At 53.2% G+C, this 24,131-nt stretch overlaps 2 protein-coding genes across 5 annotated transcripts; one reads left to right on the top strand and one right to left on the bottom strand.

Annotated features, from left to right (window-relative positions):
* Positions 1-208: 208 nt before the first annotated feature.
* PRPF19 (pre-mRNA processing factor 19) lies at positions 209-10,525 on the bottom strand. Its single transcript, XM_024574358.3, has 16 exons — positions 10,293-10,525; positions 8,166-8,315; positions 7,914-7,990; positions 7,128-7,269; positions 6,972-7,045; positions 6,789-6,851; positions 5,877-5,918; positions 5,676-5,750; positions 5,267-5,342; positions 5,006-5,115; positions 3,616-3,771; positions 3,339-3,408; positions 3,046-3,131; positions 2,576-2,746; positions 2,332-2,437; positions 209-740 (listed from the first exon to the last, which is right to left on the bottom strand). The coding sequence occupies exons 1-16, from the start codon at positions 10,309-10,311 to the stop codon at positions 643-645; spliced, it is 1,515 nt and encodes a 504-aa protein (XP_024430126.1). The 5' UTR covers positions 10,312-10,525; the 3' UTR covers positions 209-642.
* A 4,671-nt stretch (positions 10,526-15,196) lies between these two features.
* On the top strand, positions 15,197-23,485 carry TMEM109 (transmembrane protein 109). 4 transcript variants are annotated; one of them, XM_024574378.4, is made up of 4 exons: positions 15,197-15,348; positions 20,167-20,410; positions 21,304-21,406; positions 21,895-23,485. In XM_024574378.4, the coding sequence occupies exons 2-4, from the start codon at positions 20,174-20,176 to the stop codon at positions 22,284-22,286; spliced, it is 732 nt and encodes a 243-aa protein (XP_024430146.2). In that variant the 5' UTR covers positions 15,197-15,348; positions 20,167-20,173; the 3' UTR covers positions 22,287-23,485. The 4 variants fall into 4 exon arrangements, with proteins under 4 accessions (XP_024430146.2, XP_045039426.2, XP_045039427.2 ...); XM_045183491.2 differs by lacking the exon at positions 15,197-15,348 and adding an exon at positions 15,386-15,539; XM_045183492.2 differs by lacking the exon at positions 15,197-15,348 and adding an exon at positions 19,062-19,171.
* Positions 23,486-24,131: the final 646 nt, after the last annotated feature.

Below are 24,131 nucleotides of genomic sequence, written 5' to 3'. Positions count from 1 at the left end.
GACATGTCAAGACACACGAAGATACATTCTGACAAACGGCTTGTAGATTTGTTTTCATTTTCTTTGATTTCCGTTGTGCAAATTTAAAAAAGGGTTTGGGGGGTGAGAGTGACCACCAGGCTTCCCAACGCCCATGTCCCGCAGCGTCCCCGCCCGCCCGCCCTGCACGGGTGTTCCTGCTACAGACACACACAGGGAGGGGGCTACGTTTATTGTTTTCTTTTTTTAATGAAACTAGATCACTGCTTACAAAACCCTGCATGAGCCCTCGCGCCCATCCCTTCACAGTTCCCTTGGCTCAGCCAGTCCCCGTCTCCCAGGAACTGAAACCAGGTGGGTGTGGAATGGCCACCACCATCAGTGACCCACATGAGGGGAGACGCCTGGGTTCCGACCGGAGCCTTCAGAGGGTGGCAGTGCTACCTCCCACGTCTGCTCCCATCAGGCCTGGAGGCTGCACGGAGGAGGGTGGCCCAGGCCGCCATGGCTCTTGGGCCACCACCCAGACCAGAGTGAAATGATGTGAACGCCCCACCCCATAGACCCCTCCCCCCCAGTAGTCTCCCCTTCCTCCCCCCATCCCAACCCTAACTCTACCCCACCACTGAGATGAGGCCCAGCTCCTGTCAGAAGGGACAGGGCCTACAGGCTGTAGAACTTGAGGCTCCTGTCCATGCCCGTGGAAGCGATGAACTTGGCGTGGTGCCCAAAGGCCACCCCTGTGGTCAGGCCGCTATGCTCTGAGGAGAGAAACAAGAGGCATCGTGAGGGGCGTTTCCCCTTCCCATCCAGTCCCACCCCCGGTGCTCACCACAGTGCATGTGACTGATTGGCTTTTTCCCTCGGGCTGTACACTCCCGAGGGCAGGGCTCTCGCCTACTGCACTACTTTCACCTGCAGGGCCGCACGCAGTGCCTGGCATGTGCACGGGGTGGGCACTCGAGCTCTGCTGGTGGGCTGAGCGAATGGAGGACTACCCTTTCCCCTGGCCTTAGCTTTGGGGGCGACTGCGATTCTGCTCAAGTGCGGGAGCTGACTGTGAGCTGGGCAGAGGGCACTGACTGACCCATGAGGCACGCAGAGTCCGGTTCGCCACTTCGCACATCTTGCTGTTTTTAAAATGCAGCTGAGTGTTCAGCTTGGTTTAAACTTCAGTAATCAGCCTGTTGGGATCTATCTAGTTCTAACTCTTTGCATGTAACTGGAACAGCCCATCAGCTTGTGCGAGCTCCCAGGGTTCCAGCTCCAGGGAACCTGGGCCCCGAACACAGGGCAGGGCTGGAGCGGGGGCAGAAGGGGCTGGGCTACACTCCCCAAGGTGCTCAGGCAGTTCATGAACATTAGTGCAACTTCCTCCAGGCAAGCTTAGGGTTGCCCCTGGAGCCAGCCAGCTCCCCACTACAGTCCCCTGGCTTCCAGCCTGCCACTCCACCTCACTTGACTCCTCATCGGAACAGGGGGTCCAGGGAGGGCCCACACCCATGGGCCCGACAGTTAGGCCTGCATGCCTCTGAAACTCCACACGCTGGGCAGGGTCAGGGGTACGTGTGGGCGGGGAAGCATCTTGAGTCCTGCCCACAACCTGCTAACGGGGGCAAGAATGCTGCCAACAAAGACAGCAGCCGCTGCTGTTGATCCAGCCCCCAGTGTGCAGCAGGCACCCTGTCACCACACATGCCACCCCGTGTCACCAGCTGGCACAATCTGCAAAGCAGTACCTACATGCCCGTTTTAAAGACGGAGAAGCTGCAACACTGAAAGGGAAAGCCACGTACCCAGGGCCACACAGCTATTAGGAGGCTGGAGACCTGTTACCCACTGCCTCAGCGTTTTGCACCTTTCTTCTCTGGTACTTACCGTCGCAATAAGGAACTGGGTGCGAAGTCACTTACCTCTGCCTCCCTAGCCTGACTAGAAATTCCGTTAGTGCGAAGACCCGGCCTCCCGGACTCACTCCTCTAATCCCACAAGGGACTAGGACACAATACTGAATGGTGACAATGGAAGATCCTTTCTGTGTGTAAGACACTGTTCCAGCACCCTCATACACACACTCATCTAAACCTCACATCGACCCTAATGGGTACGTACTATTACCATGCCCCAGAGAGGTTAAGTAACTTGCCCTACGTCACACAGCCTGAAGAGGCAGAGCCAGCATGTAAAGCCAAGCTCTCTGACTCGTGAGTCCATTTTCTTAGTCACTAAACTCTACTGCCTTAGGTTGTGGTTAAAAGTTGCTGAGGCATGTTAATGCCTACCCCTAGAAACTCCTCACCCGGTTAAGGCCAGAGCACCCAGAGCCCCTAGGGTCCCAGGGCCAGCCTCTACCTGTGAAGTGAAGAATCTCTGTCCACTGTTTGCAGATGTAGATCTGGACGTCTGTGCCCCCCAGGGCCAGGTAGGTTCCGCTCTGGTCAAAGATCAGTGACTTCACCTGCCAGAGCCAGAACAGAAGTCACACGAGAGGAACAGAAACCAGGGGGCAATTGGGAATGAAGACAAGTTCAGATTAATTCAATGAACCATCGACAAGCAAGGACGAAACTGAGAGAGGTGGGGGAGGGGGACACACCTCAAAGTTGTTATCCAGCTGCAATGTCTTAAAGTTCTTAAGCTTGCGCAGATCCCAGAGCTTGACAGAGGAGTCATCGGCTGCTGTGGCCAGGTAGTAGCCGTTCTCGGAGAAGGCAATGCTGGTGATGGGGCCCGAGTGACCCGGGAAGTTGGCCACGTTGGTACGCTCCTACAGACGGAGGGCGGTGAGTAAATGTCCCCCACAGGTCGTGACAGGTAGGAAATGGAGCTCACCAAACTCCCACCTTTGAGAAGTCCCCCCACCTGTCTTTGAGGGAACGGCGGCCAGAAGGAATGGCGGGGGTGGATGGCCCAGCCCAAGTCCCCAGGCTACCCTGACCACATCACACACACAGAGCCACTCTCCACCCTGGGAGAGCCCTAGAACCAGAGGCCACAAGCACGTATCACACTGAGCAGCCCTCAGAGTTCCGACCTTCGGGCCCAGGGGGAGGCCCCACGTCCTACCTTCAGGTCCCAGATCTTGATCTGAGAGTCCATGGTCCCTGTTCCAAAAATGAGTCCATCGGGATGGAACTGTGCACAGGTGAGAGCTGTGGAGAGGGGAGAGGGACTCGCGGTCAGGGCCCCCTGGGGGAGACGAGGCTTGGCAGAAGGCGGCTTCCTCTTCCTCCCATTCCCCACCGTGACCAGAGCCATGCCTGGCACCCAGCAGGCCCTGGAGCTAAGTGTACTTTCACGAGAACAAGTGAGCAGATACAACACAAACATAAGTAACAGACAACGAAGAGACAGCTTACAGCAGCCAGAGGTCTCATCTGTCACCTTGGTGAGCACACGCCCTGTCTGGATGTCAGAGAAGGCCCAGTACTAGAAAAACAGAGACAGGAAGCCAGTGAGAAAGTGGGGGCCCTTCAGGGAGCAGGCAGCCTAGTTTGGCAAACCCTGGGAAAGCCAGCCCCTCTCGGCAGGGGCCACATCCTCCCTGGGGTTCCGGGGAGCCGGCTGGGGTTGGTGAGCTGTTCCCTCCTCCCACCGTGTCCAAGGCCGCCTGCAAGGCCCTGGCTGGGACCACACCTGGTCATCAGAGGAGCTCAGGAGATAGTCACCAGTGGCGTGGAGGCTGAGGCCTGTCACCGCGCTCTCATGGGCCCGAACAACCTGTACACAAGAGGCGTTCGGGACCGACCAAATCCTGATAGTGGCATCTGGAGAGGCAGAAAACACCAGCTCCTAGAGGAAAGCAGAGGCAGACTGTGAGAGAGAAGAGGCAGACCGTATCATTCTCACAAAACGGGCTGGGGACAGCTATGACCCCAGCAGCTGCTTCTCCTTTCCGCCCTGCCCTGCCTGGAACCACCCACCAATGACACTGAGAGGGCCACTGGCAAATGACATTCAAATGGTAAATCCAACAACATTGGGCCTCAGAGAGGCGGCCTCGCCATCTAGTGGTAAAAAGCATAACTGCAGCAGAGTGCAATATCCTACACCTTCAGGGAGATGGGACTACTCCAATTGGGGAACGGACTGACTTATTCTATGGAAAAAAGCACATGCCGGCAGGCAATGCCCACTCTCTGGGACGGCACAGGTCTGAACACTGCTGGGTCTGCAGGGGCTGCAAGAGCATGTTCACTGGCTCCCACACTTCTTAAGGACTCTTAGTAAAATTTGGGACAGGAGAAACTCGCATAGTGTCACCAACTAATTACTTGTCAGGACATTACAAACCGTAAGGCAAAGCCAACCCCCCGTCTTTGTCAACATGACGTCGTAAGAGCAATGTTAACACCCAGTGGTTAAGAAAAGAGTGCTTTCGTTTGAGTAAGTTTGTTTTATGAAAAATTCCCCGTTACCCTTCCGTCTCTAATTTCCTGAAGGTACAGGGAAAGGCTGACTATGACAAGCACGAACCCAGCCACCGTCTTGCAGATCCAAACCCAAACTGCCCTGGATCTAAGAATTCAAATCCCACAACGTCGTGGGGCTGGTCTCATGAGCTGCCTTGACCCTCTGAACCAGCAGTCCCCACCTGTTTTAACACGCCCCGCTTTCCACAGTTAACAGCAAGCTTTTCGCCCCCACTCTCGAGGACCACGGGAATACTTCTCCAGATCGGAGTCGAGATTTTGTTGAGCTTTGCTTTCTGTAGCTTGTATTAACACCACAGTAGGGTTTTGTCCTTTTCCCGACACAAACTATTTCAATGAAGATGCTTGTGGAAGATACACATTTCCTCTCTCCCCCTGCTCTGAAGGCCCATTTTAGCGGGTCCTGTAAAGAGGAACCCCATGACTCCAAACAGAGACCCCTGAATGTCCACTCTAGAGAGTCAGCGATCTTTCTTGGGTCTACTTCACTCTACCAAGGAGAGAGCAGGGGACGAGGGTGGGTTCTGGGATCCTACACCACTGAAACAGGGCTCGGGAATGAGGGACTCAGGGTGGCCGGGAGAACCCCTTACCTGGGAAGGGTGAAACACCACACTGGTGACTTTCTTGGTATGGCCTTTGAGCGTGGCCAAGATTTGCTCAGAACTCTTGTCGAAGACAACAACATTTTTATCTGCCCCACCTGGAAAGGACCCACATGAGATCCAAAAAGGAGTCAAGCCCTTCCAGGTCCCTCTGCTGAAGGAGGTACTTTTGTCCCCAGGCCCGCGCACAGGAGCATGAACCTTCCCTGCCGCCCCCACCTCGGCCTGCAGGGCCAGGCCAGCTCTCACCAGTGAGGATCTTGTTGGTGTCGGAAGGGCAGAGGTCCAGGGCGAGGATCCCAGGAATGCTGGCACTGTGCAACCCCTGCGCACACCAAACCCAGTCATGGCCGAATCCAGGCAGGCCACAGAGCCACACAACTGCCCCATGGCCAGCCCGAGCCCAGGGAACAAGCGTGACTTGTGTTCCTTATCCACGGCACTTGGCCTTCTGCCTGGACACAGTACCTCCCTCACTGCATTACCAGGAAAGCCAGAGCTGCGCAGGAAGAGGAGCCCTGACAACTTAGCAGCCAAGGCTAGAAATGGGGCCAGAGGCCCCGGACGGCTCTCTGCCAGTGCTTTCCGGGCTAGCCTGCCCAGCCAGAAACAGCACGGAGGGCCCTATGTCCAAGGTCAAGAGGACCCAGCCACTCACCACATGGGATGCCACCTGCCGGTATTTGCTGAGCTCTTCTGGCTTCACAAGCTCCTCAGGCACAGTCTTCCCTCTCTGAGAAAAAGCAAAAGCCCCCCAAGGAAAACGGCAATGAATGCAGGGCTCGGACAGCCCCCTTTCCTAAGGGGTCAGCTGCCTCCACCTGGCCACCTCTCTCTCCTGCTCTGGGAGAAGACTTACCTTCTTACGCTCCGTGGTTAGCACAGTGGCCTTGTCTTGAAGCTGGGGAAGAGAAAGGAGAATATACTGAATGTAAGACAAGTTATTGTGTCAAGACATCAGCATGGCGGATGCTGGTAACATCAGCAAAAACTCGTTATCTGCCGAGGTCTGTGCTAAAGGCTTACAAACACCATCTCCTTCTACTCTCACTCGAAGCTTATGAGGTGGGTGTTGATGGCTGTGTTTCACAGAGGAGAAAACTGAGCCTTAGAGAAGTGAAGTCACTTGCCCAAGGCCACAGAGGTGACAAATGGCCAGGCGAGGAGCGAGCCAGTTCTGCAGAGCTCCCAGACCAGGTCTACGCCACTAAGATGAGAGCTGAGAGGCAAGGCGACAGTCTGAACCATTTGGCAAAGATAACTACCAAGCCCTGCCCAGGGGGGCTCCGTGAAGGCAACAGAGCGCTGGGCCGGATGTCAGGCCAGCTCTGTGTCTTGTGAGTGCACCTTTGAGCTGAGCCTCAGATTCTCAATCTATAAAATAAAAGCGCTAATTCCTGTCCTGTCTCCCTCAGGGGAAAAAAACATGTAACAAAGTGTTTTAATATCTGCAAAGGACCTCGATAACAAGAAGAGCTACAAGCTGCACTTATCAGTAATTAGTTTGTTAAATTCCTTCAGTCTACACAGTAGGTACTATTATTCTCATTTTAGAAGCAAGGGAAATGAACACAGAAGGGTTGGTTAACTCAGTCCTAGGTCACAAAGTCTATAAATGGTGACATCAAAATACCAACCCAGGCAGTCTGGCCCAAGTCCTTGCTCGGCACAACTCTCCCTTTTCCGCGTGTGGATGGGGTTTCTGTTCATGCGGGACTCAGGGTGAACAGCGAGGCCCACAGCATTCCCACCAAGTGAGAGCAAGACCTACCTTCTGGATAATCTCGGGGGTCATTCCCACCAGCTCGCCCAAATCCATCGGCTCACCTGCACCCTGAACAGAGGAAAGGTGAGGGTGAGGGAAGCATGGAACACCAAAGACACTTACAGGAGAGCCACGTGAGCCACCGCACTCAAAAGGGCAGCTGGCAAAGGGGACAGAGACAACACTCACCACAACACTTGGCTGTGAGCTTGGCACAGCCTGGGGCACAATGAGACCAGCCTGTGGTTTCAGGGTAGCCAGAGCTGAGAGAGAAGACAGCGTTAGCAATGGGATACGAAGAAGCAGGACCAGCCCAGACTGGGGGACTGGAGGGAGAGGCAGCACCTTCTCGGGCAGCGGTGACTTCCTTGGTGAGACGGGCGATGACACGGCAGGCGGCGTCGTGCTGGTACAGCGCATGGGACAGCTCTTGGCGGGTTGTCTGCAGCTGCTGGCGCAGAGTGAAGCTGTGTAGCATGACCGCGTCCTGGGAGGAGGAAACACCACTGTGAGGGGTGGGGAGGGGCTGGGAGCACCCAGCACTCAGCCCTAGCAAAGAGGACACTGTCTCCATCCCTCGGCCTAGCCCAGTATCTGGGACCCAAAGGGCACACCAACAGGAGTGGGAGCCAGCTCTTTCCCACACCCACCTCCCCTAACTCACCAGCAAACCTCAGCTGTGACGCCATCACCTCACCAAGAGGGAGTAATAGCGCTGCAGCTGTTTGCTGACTGCCCTTACCGTGTCCGGCACCGTGCCGGGCAGTTCAAGATGCGTTCACTCATTCGTTCGTATTTTAGTGCTCTTGGTGCCGAGACACACCCACAGGTGAAACAAGCCCCTGATGTCATGAAGTTTACACTCTAATTCTTCCGAAACCCCGAGAGGCACTAAGCCATGTCGTACAGTCAGGGTAACTAGAATGTGCACTTGAGCCACTTGCTTAAGGTCACGTGGCAACGGAGCTAAGCATGGAACCCAGATCTGCGTGACTGCAGCAACCAGACTCCTCCCCCACGAGCACCCTGCCCCTCCAAAGAGAAAGTAACGCCCCACCATTCCCACCCCCAAGTCCTAGCCCGGTGATGTCTTCGAGCGAGGAAGACATCGATTCCTTCCCAGGCACTCACCCACTCATCCTGTAAGGCTTTCAGAATGGCGGGGATGCTGGTGGCCGAGGGAGGCTTGGGCCGGATCGGGTGAGCAACTGCCGAGAGAGGGAAAGCGAGCGTGAGGAGACATAACCCAGGCTCCTCCGCCACTCTTCTCCCCGTTAGCTTTCAGGAACAGGCCATCCTCTCTTCCTCCCGCGCTGACACCACCACCCGCCGTCTCCGGCTCTGAGCTGAGATGGCCCTGGCTGGCGGCCAGCCTCTAGGCACCTTTGATGTCGATGAGCTGCTCCTCGGACAGCGGCTGGTTGTTGATGGGGTCTGTGCCGTTCTCTGCGATGTACTTCTCGATGAGCCGCCGCTCGTAGACATGATTAGAGACAGGGGACACACACGGGTGCTCTGGCACTTCATTGGAGACTGCAGAGAAAAGGTAGGCCCGTGGACGTGGGGTGGCGAGAGGCACCTTGGGCCAAGGGGATGCCTTCTCTGCTGCTTGGCCTCAACAAGGCCATGTGTCCCCCCACTCAACCAACAGGAATCAAGACATCACACCAAGCCAGCTTTGAACTGTCCCCAGAGTGCTTTCCGGCTACATAACTAGTTTCTCCATCAGTCTCAGACAGTCAGATAGCCAACAACTACTGCACAACTACTAGGAGCCAGGCACCTGGAGAGCCGCCAATCAATCATCCCTGCCCATCTCCTTTTGAACAAAGATGCTCGGGCACCATTACACTCCAGGACACGGAGCAACATATGAAGCCACTCAAATCTCAGTCCAGAGCAGCGACTTTCAACCTTTTTCATCTCACGGCACACATAAAGTAATTACTAAAATTCTCTGGCACAACAAAACTGTATCATATTTTTTGCCAATCTGACAAAAAATAGGTATAATTTTAATTCATTCACACCAGATAGCTATCACTGTGTTGGCTATTGTTATATTTTTATTTGACAATCTAAGGGCAAAGAGGTCAGTGTCCCTGACGAAATAGTCAGGTATCACATGTTTTTAAAATCCTTGCAGCACACCAGCTGAAAACCTCTGGTCCACAGCCTAGGTGCATCACCAGACACAGAAATTACAAAGCGACGTGGTAAGAGCTATAACAACACAAATCATCTGCATGTTGTTTACGAGCCACCCAGCAAGCACACCTGTACACACTTTCCAGAGATTAACGCATCCATCCTCACAACCCCCCCCCCCCCCCCCCCCCGCAGTCTACAGCCGTCTCAGCAGTCTGGCACCTCCCGAAGGCAGAGGTCGCAGCTGCTCTGCCCGCGCAGATGCGCCACACGCACTTGGGCAACAGTCTGCCGGCTGCGCGAGCGAAGGAGAGGAAGGACCGTGCGGGGGATGTGGAAGAAAGCTTCCTCAAGACCGGAAGGAAGCAATAACCGTGAAGATACTCCGCACACTGTGCCTTCTTCGATGTGAAGTGCTCCTTTTCCTAGTCTCCGCGGCCCTTCCTTCCTCCCTCTGTCCCTGCCGGTTTTTGGATTTAGGAAGAGATTCTAAGAGTAAAAGGCTTAAGAGTTAGAAAGCAAAGAGACAGGGATGAGAAACTAGTAACCTGATGGAACAACGGGAATGGAAAACATCTTCAGGCCACAGTAAAATGCCAAAAGGGAAGACGGCATAAGCCTGAAAAAAGCACGGATTCGCGATCAGAGAACATAGCTCCATCACTCAGCTCTGCCACTTAACTGTGCAGCATCCGATAAACCACACTTTCCCTGAACCTCACATCCTCATCTGAAAAAACGGCCCTTTACTTCAGCTTTGAAGAATTCTTGTGAGGATAAAATGAGACCACACGCTTGGAAGCGCACTGCAAACTACTAAAGGCTTTATAAACGCACGCTGTTTTCGTTAGTCCTGCAGGGTGAGTCTGGGAGATCGAGACCTGGCTTCCAGCCCCGTCACTGACTCTCGCTCGCTCACTCCGCAAACTGCAGAAGCTCTGCGACCGAGCGGGAGCTCAAACAACACCCAGTGCACTGCTCTCGTTTTGCAGAGGAAACTGAGGCCCAGAGCCGAGCACCAGGTCACAAAGCCTATCGGAGGAGGATCCTGCACCAGCCTTGGGTATCCTGATTGCTACACCAGATCCCTCTGTTCAGGCCTCAATTTCCACTGCGTAAACGAGGTGGCTGGCCCCAGTGATGTCACGATAATAAACTTGAGACGTTACGTAAACTGTAAAGCGCTGCGCAAATGCATCTCTCGCTGAAGAGGACGACCCCCGTCCTGACAGGCCGCCGCCCTGCTCCCCGAGAGCCCCGTTTTCACCTCCGGCCTTGCCCCGGCGCCGCAGTGGCCTGCAGATCCTCCCGCTCCCCTCTCCGGCCTCCCGCGACCCGCGATCGGCCGCAGCCGATACTCACTAGAGCAAATTAGGGACATGGCGCCGTCGCTGTGCTCCGAGGCGCCACACACCGAGCTCCGGGATTAGCTTCGGAGCTGTCGCGGGCCAGTTCTGTTCCCGCAGCTTCCGGGACGCTCCGCGGCGAGCGGGGAGAAGCCCCGCCGAGCGATGATCGCGTAGCCCTTCACGTGGGACTGCGGCGGGTCGCGCGCCTCAGACTCCAGCACCCAACGGAAACTGCCCTTTCCCAGAATGCAACGGGGCAGGAAAGGGCCCGCCAGAGAACACTCGGCTATTTCCGGACCAACGCGGCTCCTTCCGTAAAATGCTCCCTGCAGCCGCCCGAGAAGTGATCCGGAACTACATTTCCCATGATGCAGTGGGAATTGAAAGCCAAAGACATTCAGCAACATTTTTGAGACCTGTCCGCGCTGGGCCGTGGGACCGTAGTCTTGCAAACTCTGGTGTACACGAGAACTTCCTAACGAACTTGGTAAAATGCATATTCCTGAGGTCAGCCTTAGCAAGCCTGCATTTTCGGTACGTGCCCCACGTGATTCGGAGGTGTTTCTCGGACTACCCTTTGAGAGACTGCTAGGTGACCCGGTGAAGAAGGCACAGATGCACATGGATTGAGAGACCAACACTGGCCAAGAAACCGTTCGGGTCCTGCCTCTACTACCAATTTGCTCGGCAATCTGGGGCAAGTCTTCAGCTTTTCTGACCCTTTCCTACATGACTTCTTGGTCCCTTCCAACTCAGATCGTGTAGAATTCTTTGTGGATAACTATAAAGTAAGATACTCCCAGAAATCATGTACAGAACGTGTGGTGTGGGCTATAAGGGATCCAGACCCAGCAGCAGGACAGACAAGTGTGTTCAGTGAAGTCTTCTTCCCTCAAGAGTTGTGATCCTGACTTTGACACGGGGCCAAATTCAGATAGAAGAGAAGAACAGAGGGCATCCCAAGAGCAGAAGCAGCACAGAGGCTTGGAGAGGAATAAAAGTTGCAAGTACGCGTGGACTCCGAAGTCAGATGGTGTGTGCTCCACCGCCAGCTCCACCCAGCTAGTAAACTGTGTGAACTCCTCTGCCTAATTCCCTCAACTGTGAAAGAGAGCAGTGATAATAAAGGTTGGATTAACTCATAGGGTTGAGATGAGGACTTAATATTTAAAAAGTGCTTCGAACTAAACTTGATGCATAGTTAAGTACATTGTAAATATTCGTGTTTGTCATCATTATCCTGAAAGCCAAGCAAGATTGTCCAGACTAATATCAACTCTCCCCTGTACCAACAAAATAGCATTCTAATTGGTCGTGCATCCTATTTGGACCCACTTCCCAATGAACAGCCAGGCTTCTACCTTCAGTGAAAAATCATTTTCACTACTCCCCAGGATTTTCATTCATTCAAATATTGACTGGGCACCTCCTTTGTGATAACTGGAGGTACAAACGGTGAACAAGAAAGACAAGGTTTCTGCTTTCTTGGAGCTTACATTCTGGGGTCACAGGGCAGGGGAACCCATAGACACCTAGACAATCAACACGTGAGAAAATCCCAGGGTGGTAAATCCTAAGAATAAAACAAATCCAAGTAAAGGGCACGGGAGGGGCTGTGGATCACAGGGATGGGCTACTTTAAGCAGGGAGGGCATCTCTGAGGAGGTGGCATTTTTTGTTGAGACCTGAATGAGGGTGTTTCTGATAGAGGAGTCTCTTCCCCTAAGTACTGCACCATTTAGTCCATGCTGTGAGAACTCCACAGTCTCGCCTCATCTCTCTCCAGCCACACTGGCCTTTCAAGTTCTCAAACTTACCCACTCTGGCTGGTTCTAGTACTTTTGCCTGGAACATTTTCGTCAACCCCCTCTTTCCCTTCTCTCATGCCTTTCAAAGTAAACTTCAACCTCACCTTAAATGGTGCTTCCTCTGGGGCCTTTTCCTTGACCCCCTAACTGAAGTTTAGTCCCCACTACATCCTATAACTCTCCTCTGAGCCACTCTGGATAACTATGAACATTGAACTGTTAGCAAGTATCTGTTTGATGTGTGGGTTCTCCACTAGAATGTAAACTGCGATGGCAAGAACCCGCGGTTGTCCTGGTCACCCTTGTTTCTCAGTCTGACACAGTGCCTGGCACAGCAGGAACTTCCTAACTTGTTGGTTGAATGACAGGCTGCCTGATGGGCCAGGTATCTTAAGTTCCTGAATGTGGTAGACACTAAAATGGATCCATTTGGTTTGGGCCTTGAACCAGAGGTGGTTAGGCTTTTTTGGGTTGGTGGCAGAACAGCAGTTGAGCTTTGGAGTAATAACCACACTTCCAGAAGATTCCTCTGAAAGATACTAACTGGGTGGATTGGAAAGGGACAGAGTAATGGGAGAGAGACCCAGTAACTCATTTATTGGACAGATCTTTATTGAGGACCCATTGTGTGCCCGTCAGGCACTGTGCCATTGGGGATACCACTGTGAGTGAAATGAGAGGTGTCCCTCTACTGAGGAGTTTATGGCTGTGACAGAAGAAAGGAGGAAAAGGGGAGTCCTTTCAAGGCTTTTGAGTTTGAAACGCCAACCCCTGAGGGCACAGAAAGGATTCAGGGCATTTGACCTTGCAGGAAATATTACAGGTAAGAACTTGATCTCAGAGTCCTTCCTATTCCCCCCAATCTCAACCTCTCCCCAGAGGAGGTACAGAATTCCTAGGCTGGGAAGGGAGACACAGTAGGAAGGGGATGTATGCATAGCTGTTGGTAGGTCCCTGAGAAAGGAACGCTATGCCCTGCTCCATTGGCCAATAATATAGAAGAAGCTCCATTTCCTGGGTAGATTTAGTGGCAAACTGTGTGGACAAGTGACTGCAGAAAGAATGAAGATAGGGACTATATAAAATAGAGTCACTTTAACAGCTAAAGTCATTAACATTATGGAGGTTGAGGCATGAGGAAAGACTCAATTCTTGTTCTAACCAGCCTGGGAACTTAAACTTTTTGAACCTTGTGGTCCTGTGTCAATACTAGGATATACATCTGGAAATACACAAGAACTCCGGATAATCCTCTGAGTACGCCTTGAAGGACTCACATATCCAGACCACTGATGTGGCCAGACCTCCTGGCACCCATCTTCTGGACCACCTGGCATCCATCGTCCACACTACGTGACATCTGGACCAATCATAGGGCTAAAAATGTAGGACTGATAATTCTCAAGAATGTACTTTTTACTGTGAGAACTATTAACTATTCTTTCTTCTTTGGAACACTTCTGGGGTTTTTGCTTAGCTGTGTTCCCAGTTTGCAAACTCTTAAGACCTTTTATTTAATCTTTATCATATATTTCTAGCAAAGTCTCCAGACTCTTTGAGTTCATTCCACAGACAGGATCAGGCTGGATAATGCAGCTCAAACAACTGACACTGAGGATTAGATGAATCCTTCCCCTCTCCCCTCTGTGGCCCTATGTTAATTTTCCAAAAGGTATGTACCTCATGAATCAAGGGTGGTAAACACCCTGAACTGTCTGAGATCGGTTTCTACCACTCTGGTGGAAAAGAGAGTTGAAAAGAAATTAACTAGTCATAAGGGGGAAAAGTTACATTTCTTACACAGGAAAGTCTGTGGCCTGAGATTGGTAGTCCTACAAATCAGAAACAATTTCACAAGCAAGGGCAAAGTTGCAAATGTTAGAAAGGCTGGAAGGTGGGATCTGGGATGCTACCAGAGCCTGTTGGGGGAGAAAGAGACTCTTAGCTGAGGCAGGAAGTGACGAGGGTCCAGAGCAAGACAGAAGCGCTGACGAACGTCTGAAGGAAAGAAACAACTGGACGAGGTGACAGACTAGTTGTTACTCCTGTGCATATCATCTGGGAAGAAGACAGAATTAGAAGGCTGATTCGGGTGGGAGGGTGGGGGTGGAACCGTCCAGTTTTAGAGTGTTGAGTTTCAGGAACTGCTTTAACATCAAAGGGGAGCTTTCCCAGGGCAGCCAATGTGATTAAGATAGCAACTTGGATTAAAAAAAAAAAAAAAAGTACACTCAGTTACTTCATTGAATCCCCACACCTACTATTAAGAATTTTTTTTAAAAAAGATTTTATTTATTTTTAGAGAGAAGGAGGAAGGAGGGAGAAAGAGAGGGAGAGAAACATCAATGTGTGGTTGCCTCTCATGCACCCCCCACTGGGGCCCCGGGCCACAACCCAGGCAAGTGCCCTGACTGGGAATTGAACCAGTGATCTTTCAGATCAGTCTGGCACTCAACCCACTGAGCCACACCAGCCAGGGCTACTATTAAGAATTTTTGTAGTATAAACAACTGAGACTCAGAGAAATGAACTGGCGTGCCTAGAATTACAAAGCAGTGAAGGAATCACCTCATTCCACATTCCTGCCACGCCCCACCAAACGCCGCCCGTTTTTTGTAGAAGTGGGAAAGGGAGTCAGTTCCTTTCCTTCCCCACAATCGAATGAACATTTGGGAGCCATCTGCAGAGTTCGGAAGTGGAACCGCTCTCAGAGAGAGCGGATGCACTTCCCCCGCGTTATGTGGCTCTAACTGCTCCAATACCTCTTCCCTTTGTGACTTTTTAGCGCGAAAAGTTTCTCAAAATACGAAGGGCTCTTGAGCGCCCCTCCGTTAGAACAATGCCTAGGAGGAACTACGGAGGTGGTCTTAAGACTACATCGCCCGAAATGCCTAGGGGCTGGAGAGGCGGACAGGCTTCGACAACGAATTCAAAGAGCCAGTTTACCCACTCTACAGCCCAGATATGGTCACATCTTTCTCTCTTCCCGCCAGAGACTTCCGTTCCCAGCCCGGGCTTCCAATCCCACTATTCTCCCGGGGGAAAAGTTTTGGGGTGGGGGGGGTGTTGGAGTGGAAATCGAGAGTAGGGCGCATGCGCAATAGCGCACCCAGTTTGGGGAAGGAGGGCTGCGGCCGGCACCAGAGTACATTCCCCCTTGCGCGTGCGCAGAGAATAAAACACCGCCCGGGGATTGAGGCGCGGGTTTGGTGGCGGGTTTTAGCGAAGTCGCACGTGAAGAGTAGCAGTGGCCGAAGACTGGTGAGTGCGAGCCGAAACTGGAGCTCCGGGGCTGGCGGGCCTAGGAGGCGTCAGCCACTGCAGGCGGGGCCGGGGTGGAGCCGCGAGGCCTGGAGAGCACGACTGGGGAGGGGTCGGACTTCGCGCGGCGGGAGAGAGGCAACTGGGGACCCGGATCCTCGTTGCTATGCAACAGGGGGCGTCGTTACTAGGTAACAGGAGGCACTCTTTTTCCCGGGAGCAGAGGGTTCGGAGATGTGCTCAGAAGTCTTGCAGAGGTGCGGCGGTGCAGCGGCGCGGCGACGGTCAGGGTGGGGAGAGAGGCCAGCGCTGGGCATTTCGCCCCCGACCCCCACTCCATGGCCCAGCATCCTGCGGCCTCGCTCCTAGCTCTTTAGGGTGCCCGGAACCTATGGGCCACGCCGGGTCCCTTGCCAGAGTCGCCACCCAGCAAGGGCTTGGCAGAGGACACGCTGTTCGAAATAGCGCATGCCACTGACACCCTGTCTCCGAGAGGCTGGCCCCTGGGGAGGGCTCATACGGCTGGGAAGCTGCCCCTTTGCCTGTCGCCCTGCCCCCAAACAGTTGGCTGGGAAGCAGCTGTCAGGGGGTTAGCGGGGGCTGTCCCCACCTGCCAGACGCTGACTTCATTCTCCGCGGTAGCAGCTTCGCCCAGTCTAAGAGCTTCCTTACAACATAACTGCCCTTCTTGGGTGGCCGCTGCAAATTTGGATCAACTTTAAAATAAGAGCTTCTCTCCTCCTCTCCAGGGCTCTCCGTTTTACCCTCTCGGCTTCTTGGGGGAGCTTCTAATATTCATTTAATAAGCATGTACTCATCATCATTCTATGCTAGGCGCTGGGGATTCCAAAAAAAGTTAGCTGTCAAGTCTGACCGGGAGATGCGCAAAGGCCAAAAGGGGAGGCAGGCATATAAACTGCTAAATTCTGCTACAATGTAATGAGTGGTGTATTGGCAATTTGTGTCCTGCAACATTTCTATAGATGCTTACAGTGTACAAAGTTCTTGCAGAAACATGTTAACTTGCAAGAACTCTTAACCCTGCTTAACCCCATTCACACTGGAGGAGACTGAAACTCAGATAAAGTAGTGGGCATAAGGTAGTGGCTTCTAATTTGTGGCAGGTTGAGCCTGGGACCAAAATTGAGGGTCCTTTGTACACTGCTACGCTTCCAGGGCTTTACCTAGAGTATACCTTTCCCTGTACTACTGATTATGGTTATGCCTCAGAAATCCCTGAAAGCTCTGAAAACAAAAGTCTGAGCCCTCTCTGGGAGAGTCTGACCTCCTGATGGCCGACCAGAGTTGAGAATCACTGCGCGGTGGGGGCGGCTCTGAACAATGATGGGGAAATCAGGGCCAGCAGAGGGCACTACCTCAGTCGCCCCTCCTGCCACGTCGTGATTCATGTAGTGAAAGGAAACTAAGCAGAGGAAGGAGCTTTGGCATGGGGTGTGTGGACCGCCCCACCCTGCCCTCTCAGCAAACCACACCTAAACATATAGTGCCTTCTCACTACCACAGTTAAAGGAAGCAGTTTTCCACGCTCAGCCGGATTTTCCTGGCCCTGCCTGAGCCGTATTGCAGCTATCTGCACCACAGTTGGAAGGTCTGGTCCCAATTTTTTGCCATCCTCATACCTCTTGATATGGAACCATGACCTGTAAGCCCAGCGGGTGAGTCATCTCCTGGTGTGTAGGCTCATGCTGGGAGTCTGGATGTCCTCTCACTCTGAACTTGTCGATATTGGGGAGGACTGTAATTGCCTTGAGGGCAGGGACTGGGTCTTATGGAGCCAGTGTGGGGGTGTGAAATGAGCAAAAGGGCAAGATTTAAATTTTGGGGTCTGGAGTCAGGTCCAGACTCCACACAGTTCTGCTGTGTGAACTGAACACCTCACTTAACCTCTTTAAGCCATAGTTTTCTGAGTAAAATGTGGAGAGTAGCAATGCCTGATAAGATTGCTCTGAACGTTAAATGAAGTGGTGAGATAACAAGCACTTTGTAAATTACAAAGCAGCATACACAATGCATATGTGCACACACACACACACACAGTTATCACTGAGTGAGAGCTATTTGAGGCCAGGCATTGCAGGAGGTGAAGACACTTCAGACGTACTTTCTCTCAAAGCTCGAGACTGCTTCTGCTCTTGACCATGGCTTCTTTTTAGTAAAAGCATTTGATTGGGCTTAAGTGAGGAGGTGTAATGGTGATGGGTCAGATTCTTGCTGCCTGGGATTAACGTGGAAGAAAAGAGAAAGGCTCCTGTTAAAACAATTGGAAAAAACAGACTGGCCAGGAATCTGCTCTCTTATCTGCAAAGGGCACACTCCACAATTCTGTTAGATTAGGTTTCCAGTGCACTTCAGAAGGTCAGCTGGCAGGGCAATACCAGCCTCACTGGGGAGGGCTTATTTCAAGGTCCCCCAGCCCCCCTCAACTGGGTCTGGTGGCCGCTTGAAAGTGGAAGCTAGTGCAGAACTACCAAGCTGCCTTGGGGGGGGGGGGCGGGAGGGGGACAGCTCATGTCACCCTGACCTTCTAGAATGGAGGAGGCGACATCTGATTCCTGCTGGTGGAGGTCCTTGGATCTAGAATCCAACCCAATATAGCAACCCTGCTCTTTACATCTCTGGTGTGGTTATGACCCAGATAGCCCCGAAACTGACCTGTGCTTTCTTCATCTCCAACCACGGGTAGGCAGGAACCATCTGGTTCTTCGTTTGTGCCAAAAAGAGTAGGCGGCTTCCCAGCCTGGGGTCGTTCCACATGAATTGCATGTTTTCTAGCCCTGCTTGATCCTACAGGTCTCAGGGGAGACTTAGAGCAGCTGTTTCAGGGCCAGAAAGTGCCTGAATGCGATATTTTTATAAATAACCCTTTCTCAAACACGCTCCCTTCCCTCTCCTCCATTCTGCTGGCTCCAATTTCTGGCCAGCTCTCTGGGTGCCCTCGTAGCTGCAGAAACTTCAAGCACTGACTGCTCCCACCTCAGAGGTACGATTCACCCACTGATCACAAGGTCTGAATCATGGAAACTCCCTGGAGCTACAGGTTCATTTCTGAGCCTTGGAAGACAAGAGGGTATTTGCCGGGGCCGGTTGACATTTTTCAAGCATGGTCACAAAGAGAAGTTGGGACTGAAAACAGTTCTCGGCTGATCCTCAGCTGCTTCAACAAGTTGGAACTTGCTGGGCCTTAACTTGTCCATGGCATAGCATCACAAGTTAGACGAGACCAGAGCACAAGACACTGAGTGGTTAAGTGAATGGTCACCAGTGATTCACGGAAGTGATTGGTAGATTCCAAATTCCTTCTAGCTCACGGATAATCTGTGGTGCGACTTTCTAAATCACTCCCGAGACTAACATTGGAGACTGTCTGGCAGGGTGGTGTGTGTGAGGCGCACCTGGGTTCAAATCCTAGTCTTTCCAGTTGTGTCTTATCCCACCTTGGTTTCTTCATCAGTCAAATAGGGGATAATAACAATACCTACATGATGGGTTGTTATGAGGATTAAGTGAGATAAGTGGTACATGGTTAGCTTTTTATTAATAATAATGTCCTTCCTTAAAGGTTGTGCTTTCTAACCGTTTGCCTACATTGTGGGCTGGAGAGTTGAGTTCCTTCTGAGCCTGCAGGTCTCAGCTTGCACAGTGGAATCACCTGCGGAGCTTTTTCAGGCCTAAGCCAAGGCTGCACCCAGACAGTGACATCGGAACTTCTGGGTGTGGGACAGCGGAGTTAGTCCTTTGTGAAGCTCCCACGTGATTCCAGTGAGCAGCCACAGTTGAGATCTGCTCTCTTCCCTTCACTGCAGTGAGTATGCAATTTGGGAGCAGAAGCTTGGGTTCAAATCCTGGCCTTTCTGCTTCGCCCAGTGACCTAACTCCTGTCTCAGGTTCTCGGTAAGGGGGAGGAGGGTAACACGCACCTCCCAAACCTGGTCCTGCAGAGCAAGTGGCATACGTGCACTCACCTTCTTGTTTGAGCAGGGAACCGAGCACTTTTCCTTGTGTTGGTATACGGTGGTAATCCTATTTGTATGCTATTTTTAAGTTGTTTTTTATATTAGCTTTATTGAAAGTAGGTTATACACTCCTTGGCTTATTTATTTTATTTTTTTAGAGAGAGGGGAAGGGAGGGAGAAAGAGAAGGAGAGAAACATCTATGTGGTGGTTGCCTCTCACACGGCCCCCACTGGGGACCTGGCCTGTAACCCAGGCGTGTGCCCTGACTGGGACTCGAACTGGCGGTGTCCCTTTGGTTCGCAGCCCACACTCAATCCACTGAGCCACACCAGCCAGGGCTGCTGCTTTTTTTTTTTTTTTTTTTAATGCCCAAAGCACCTAAGACACAGAGACAGGCCTTCAGACTTTTGTCAGCCTGTAAAATTTTTCTTTTTAATTTATTGATTTGAGAGAGAGAGAAACATCAATTTTCTTGTTCCACTTATTTATGCATTCGTTGATTGCTTATATGTGCCCTGACCGGAGATTGAACTGGCAACCTTGGCGTGCCGGGACAACGTTCTAACCAACCAAGCTACCTGGACAGAACTGGAGTGAGCATTAGAGAGATCTTCTCATCTACCCCAGGGCACTGAGTGGTCCTCACTGGTTAATTAGTGTGCAGGTGGTAAAGAATGTGGAAGAGGAATCCGTGAATCAGGTGGTTGTGCCCAGCTGAAGTTGGGAAGTCCACTTCTGTCTTTCTGAACTAACAGGGCTGGGGTGGAGGGCTGCTGGGCAGGGCATGGCCGAGACGGTGGGTTTCGACGCTGTTCTGCTCACCCTGTGCTTCTCTCCCTACAGACCCAGCATGGCAGGTTCCAGTGGCACTTGGCCACTCAGCAAGCCTCTGTCTAAAGTCATCCTGATGGCCCTGGTGGCCCTCGTCCTCCTACACTCAGCATCATCTGAGTCCCCTCAAGACTTTGCGCATCCAGGCCAGCAGAAGAGGGAGGTCCCGCTTGATCTCTTGAGCCAGACAGGACGGTCAGTGAGGAGAACGCTGGATGCCTGGGTTGGGCCAGAGACCGTGCACCTGGTGTCTGAGGTGAGGGAGGCGGTCCCTGCTGGACTGCGTGCACTGACAGAGGTGAAGGAGGGGACCTTGTTTGTGGCCACCGCATCTCGGCTCTTTGTCTTCTGTGTGCCAGGATCCCCAGTGCAGAGAGCCCCAAATTCTACACAAGGAAGCATTTGCACTCCCGTTGTTCAAATTCTACCCTGAGGCCCTTAGCTCCACCCCCATCTCTCCCGGGTTCCTGTCCTTTCTTGCCAGAAAGGCTGGGAGTGAGTCATTTTTACAAACCCATGTCACTGGGTGACTGTAGAGCCTGACTTTAGTTTACATTTGACCTAAAGTCTGAAGTTGGCAACATATCCTTTCACCGGCAGAGATTGGGGCAGGGCTGACTCAGGGGCTTAAAGCAGGCTGTCTCTTCTGCCTAATGGCGTCCCAAACACAGGTTTACATACTATTGATAGATCGTTCTGAATGGCTCAGATGATCGCTGATAACACCCATGATACAGGAGAGCTCATTGGCTCCTTTTTCACTGAACATTCAAGCCCTTTACAGCTGTTACTCCAACGCACCTTCACGATTCCCTGGGAGGCTAGGAGGACCCCAGTTTCACAGGGTGACTACGACAGGGTTTTAACGATTCCCCCACCCACATACACCTGCCACGACCAGCAAGTGTTCAAGCAAATCAGTTGACTTAGGGCCCAGATGTCCTGGGTCCTCGTTCAGGAAGGAGAAGTGGCCTGTGCCATCCCTGTGCACTGCGGAAGGGGCCCCTCAGCCAGGCCCGGGCAGACCAACCTCCGGCTGAGTGGCAGTGGGAGACGCTCCTGCCAGGCCTCGCCTGTGCAGTGGTGGGAGGCTTGCAGGAGAAGAGCCTCATTCGTTACGGGTCCGTCTCAGCACTGCTCTTTCCACAGACGGTGTCTCAGGTGATGGGCGTCGTCTCCTCAGCCATCTCTGTGGGCTTCTTCGCTCTGTCTGGGATCTCCGCACAGCTGCTGAATGCCTTGGGACTCGATGGTGAGTGGCAGACAACTAGCTAGGTCAGCTGAGCTTAGCCCATCACTTCCTGTTTGTGGGGGTTTGTCTTTTCTACGTCTAAACAGTTCCCCAGCCTCCTGGCACCTCCGAGGTTTCCCCAGAGGCCAGCATAAGAGCAGGCCCAAAACTACCACCACCTACCAGGCATTAGCTTCACGTCAGGAGAAGCATCATGCTAAGCCATAGTATCTCATTTAACTTGGATGAGTTAAATGAGAATGACTCCCGTGTTGTAGACAAAACAGGCTCAACCCAGGGAAGTAATCTACCCACAGCTGGCAGGAACCAGAGCCCAGAGGTTCAGGCTCGCATCTCTGTGACCCTGTGGGAAAGGATTTTTATTTCCTTTGCAGGCGGTGGGTGGGGTGGGGGTTAAGTCCTCCCTGTCTTTGCATTCTAACTGCCCCCTCCCCCACCGGCCCTTTACCACTCCAGGTTGGCTGATTCTGTGATTCTTCTCCTTTCAGGAGATCACCTCACCCAGGGCCTGAAGCTCAGCCCCAGCCAGGTCCAGACCTTCCTGCTGTGGGGCGGGGCAGCCCTGGTCATCTATTGGCTTCTGTCCCTCATCCTCGGCTTGCTCTTGGCCTTGTTGGGGCGGATCCTGTGGGGCCTGAAGCTTGTCCTCTTCCTGGTCGGCTTTGTGGCCCTGGTGAGGTCGGTGCCTGACCCTTCCACCAGGGCCTTGCTCCTCCTGGCCTTGCTGACCCTTTTCGCTTTGCTGAGCCGGCTCACTGGCAGCCGGGCCTCGGGGGCCCAGCTGGAGGCCAAGATTCGGGCGCTAGAGCGCCAAGTGGAGGAGATGCGCTGGCGGCAGAGGCGAGCAGTCAAGGGGACCCGGGGTGTGGAAGAGGAGTGAGGAGGACGCCTGACAATGCTGCCTTCACCATACCAAAGAGCTGAGCTGCTTCTGGGTCACTGAACCTCCTTCCAGCCCCCTGCCCCTCTCTTGCCCTGCCTCTGAACCCTCAGAACTTTGATCTCTGCACCAGACCCCCTAGCTGAGAGGGAGGACTACCATTCCCCCTGCTCGTCCTCTGTCTGCGGTTGGTTTGTTCTTTTACCCTTTTCTCTGCCCCCCGCCCTCCTCCCGCCTATCTCAGCCAGGGTAGCTTGGAGAGCAGCCGCCCCACTCCCCCAGCTTTTGCATCTGCTCTCAGCAAACGTCACTGCCACTGGCCGCCTGTGACTCTGCCACCACCTTGCCTTCCTGCTGCTGCTCTTGCTCTCCTGTCCTTTTCTTGCCCCTCCCTTGCCAAGTTCCAGCTCCTTCCAGCTCTGTGCTCCAACCAAACCACTGTCCCTCAAGGCCTGCTCCTGTCCCCTTCATTGCCCAACGTGGGAAAAAGGAAGGGTATATGGGACTTGAGGGGAAGAGAAATGCGGGTGTTTCCCCGTGGGACTGGGGGCAAGATGTACATTGAGTCTGTTACAAGTGCCTTAATCCGAGCCAGCGGGCCCTCCGCCTGCCCGCTGCTGTACTGCATATAAGAAAGCATGCTGTGGTCGCTCCGTGTCAAGAAGAGAGTGGTTCCTCTCAGGACCTTGATTCCCCTTCAGCCAAAGCAAAAGGTGACTGCTTCATAGGCTGTGCCTGCACGTAGGACTGTGCGGTGGCTGTCAGATCCCCTGTGGGGATTTCAGGGACCTGAGGAGGAAAGAGGACTCCTTCTTGTCTGCAAAGCTCCAGGCGGGTCTCCATCTCTGTCTCCACTCACTGCCACCAAGGAGCTGCTGATCAGGGCCCACTGCAGTGGCCTGGGAGGATCACAGAGCAGATTTACCAGAGATGGCACCACAGCCCTTTCCCCTACATGCTCTGTGAGGAGCAGGGGGAGCCTGCCAGCCCTGCTCCAGCAGGGCTGTCCGTCATCCTTTGAGGTTCTCGCGGAGGTGGGCACCCTCCTCTGCCAGGCCGGGCATGAGACCCACATGACACGAGAGGGAATAAATGCCCAGTTCTCACTGTTGGGGCCCGATGTGGAATCACAGCTGCAGTGATATATATTTTTATCAGTGCTTGGTTGGTTTTTAAATAAAGTGCTCGCTGTTTTACTATCTCGTTCCATGTAACACGTATGACTCAAAGTCTGGACTGCTTCGATTTCGCCCTCTGCAGCTAAACCCATTTCTGTAGAGCCCCAGAGCTTTCTTGACTTCTCCTGGCAGGGCCAGTGCCAAGCTGGTAGGAAGGGAAGGAGGGGCGGGGGCAGGAAGCAAGGCCGGTACCAGGTGCCCTTCCCTCCAGGACCATGCGGAATGGGGGAGGCATGCCCCATTACAAAACCTCCAAGAACTGGGCGGCACCCCCACCCCTTTGTGTGGGAGTGTCAAGGCCTGGCCTGCTGCCAGGAGACTTGCCAGCCCGCCCTCCTTCCCCCCCACAGACGGGAGTTCCCTGCACTGTGGTTCTCAACCAGCCCATAGACCCAATCAATTGTGGAGGGGCCTGGGCACATCTTTGTTTTGTGGTGTTGTTTATTTTTTTTTTAGGTGCCCTGGAGATGCTAATGTTCAGCCAGGTGCCCAGCTCTGGAACCTCCCCGGACCCTTGCTGGCTGGCAAGCCGGGCCGGGAGGCCAGGATCTGGGAGGCAGAGACAAGTCTCACACTTCCTGGGCCCACAGGCGTCCCTCTGGATGGGGCTGGGCGTGTAATTCTAGCTGCCCGCACCCAGAGCCCTTCCTCCCCAGGAGTGGCCCTC

Source organism: Desmodus rotundus, chromosome 5, assembly GCF_022682495.2.
Source record: "Desmodus rotundus isolate HL8 chromosome 5, HLdesRot8A.1, whole genome shotgun sequence".
Taxonomy (NCBI): Eukaryota; Metazoa; Chordata; class Mammalia; order Chiroptera; family Phyllostomidae; genus Desmodus; species Desmodus rotundus.
Note: the sequence above shows the minus strand (reverse complement) of the source record. Positions and strands in the feature narration are given on the sequence as shown.

What these genes read in the sequence shown, in the direction of transcription:
- PRPF19 (XM_024574358.3), bottom strand. An exon ending in CCCCCGAGATTATCCAGAAG is followed by an intron (nt 5,919 to 6,788) that starts GTAGGTCTTGCT and finishes TCTCTTCCCCAG; the next exon opens with CTTCAAGACAAGGCCACTGT. An exon ending in TGAGCTCCTCTGATGACCAG is followed by an intron (nt 3,409 to 3,615) that starts GTGTGGTCCCAG and finishes CTGTTTTTCTAG; the next exon opens with TACTGGGCCTTCTCTGACAT.
- TMEM109 (XM_045183490.3), top strand. Translation starts at nt 19,178, where the DNA reads ATGCAATTTGGGAGCAGAAGCTTGGGTTCAAATCCTGGCCTTTCTGCT. An exon ending in ACTCCTGTCTCAGGTTCTCG is followed by an intron (nt 19,261 to 20,166) that starts GTAAGGGGGAGG and finishes CTCTCCCTACAG; the next exon opens with ACCCAGCATGGCAGGTTCCA. An exon ending in CCGTGCACCTGGTGTCTGAG is followed by an intron (nt 20,411 to 21,303) that starts GTGAGGGAGGCG and finishes CTCTTTCCACAG; the next exon opens with ACGGTGTCTCAGGTGATGGG.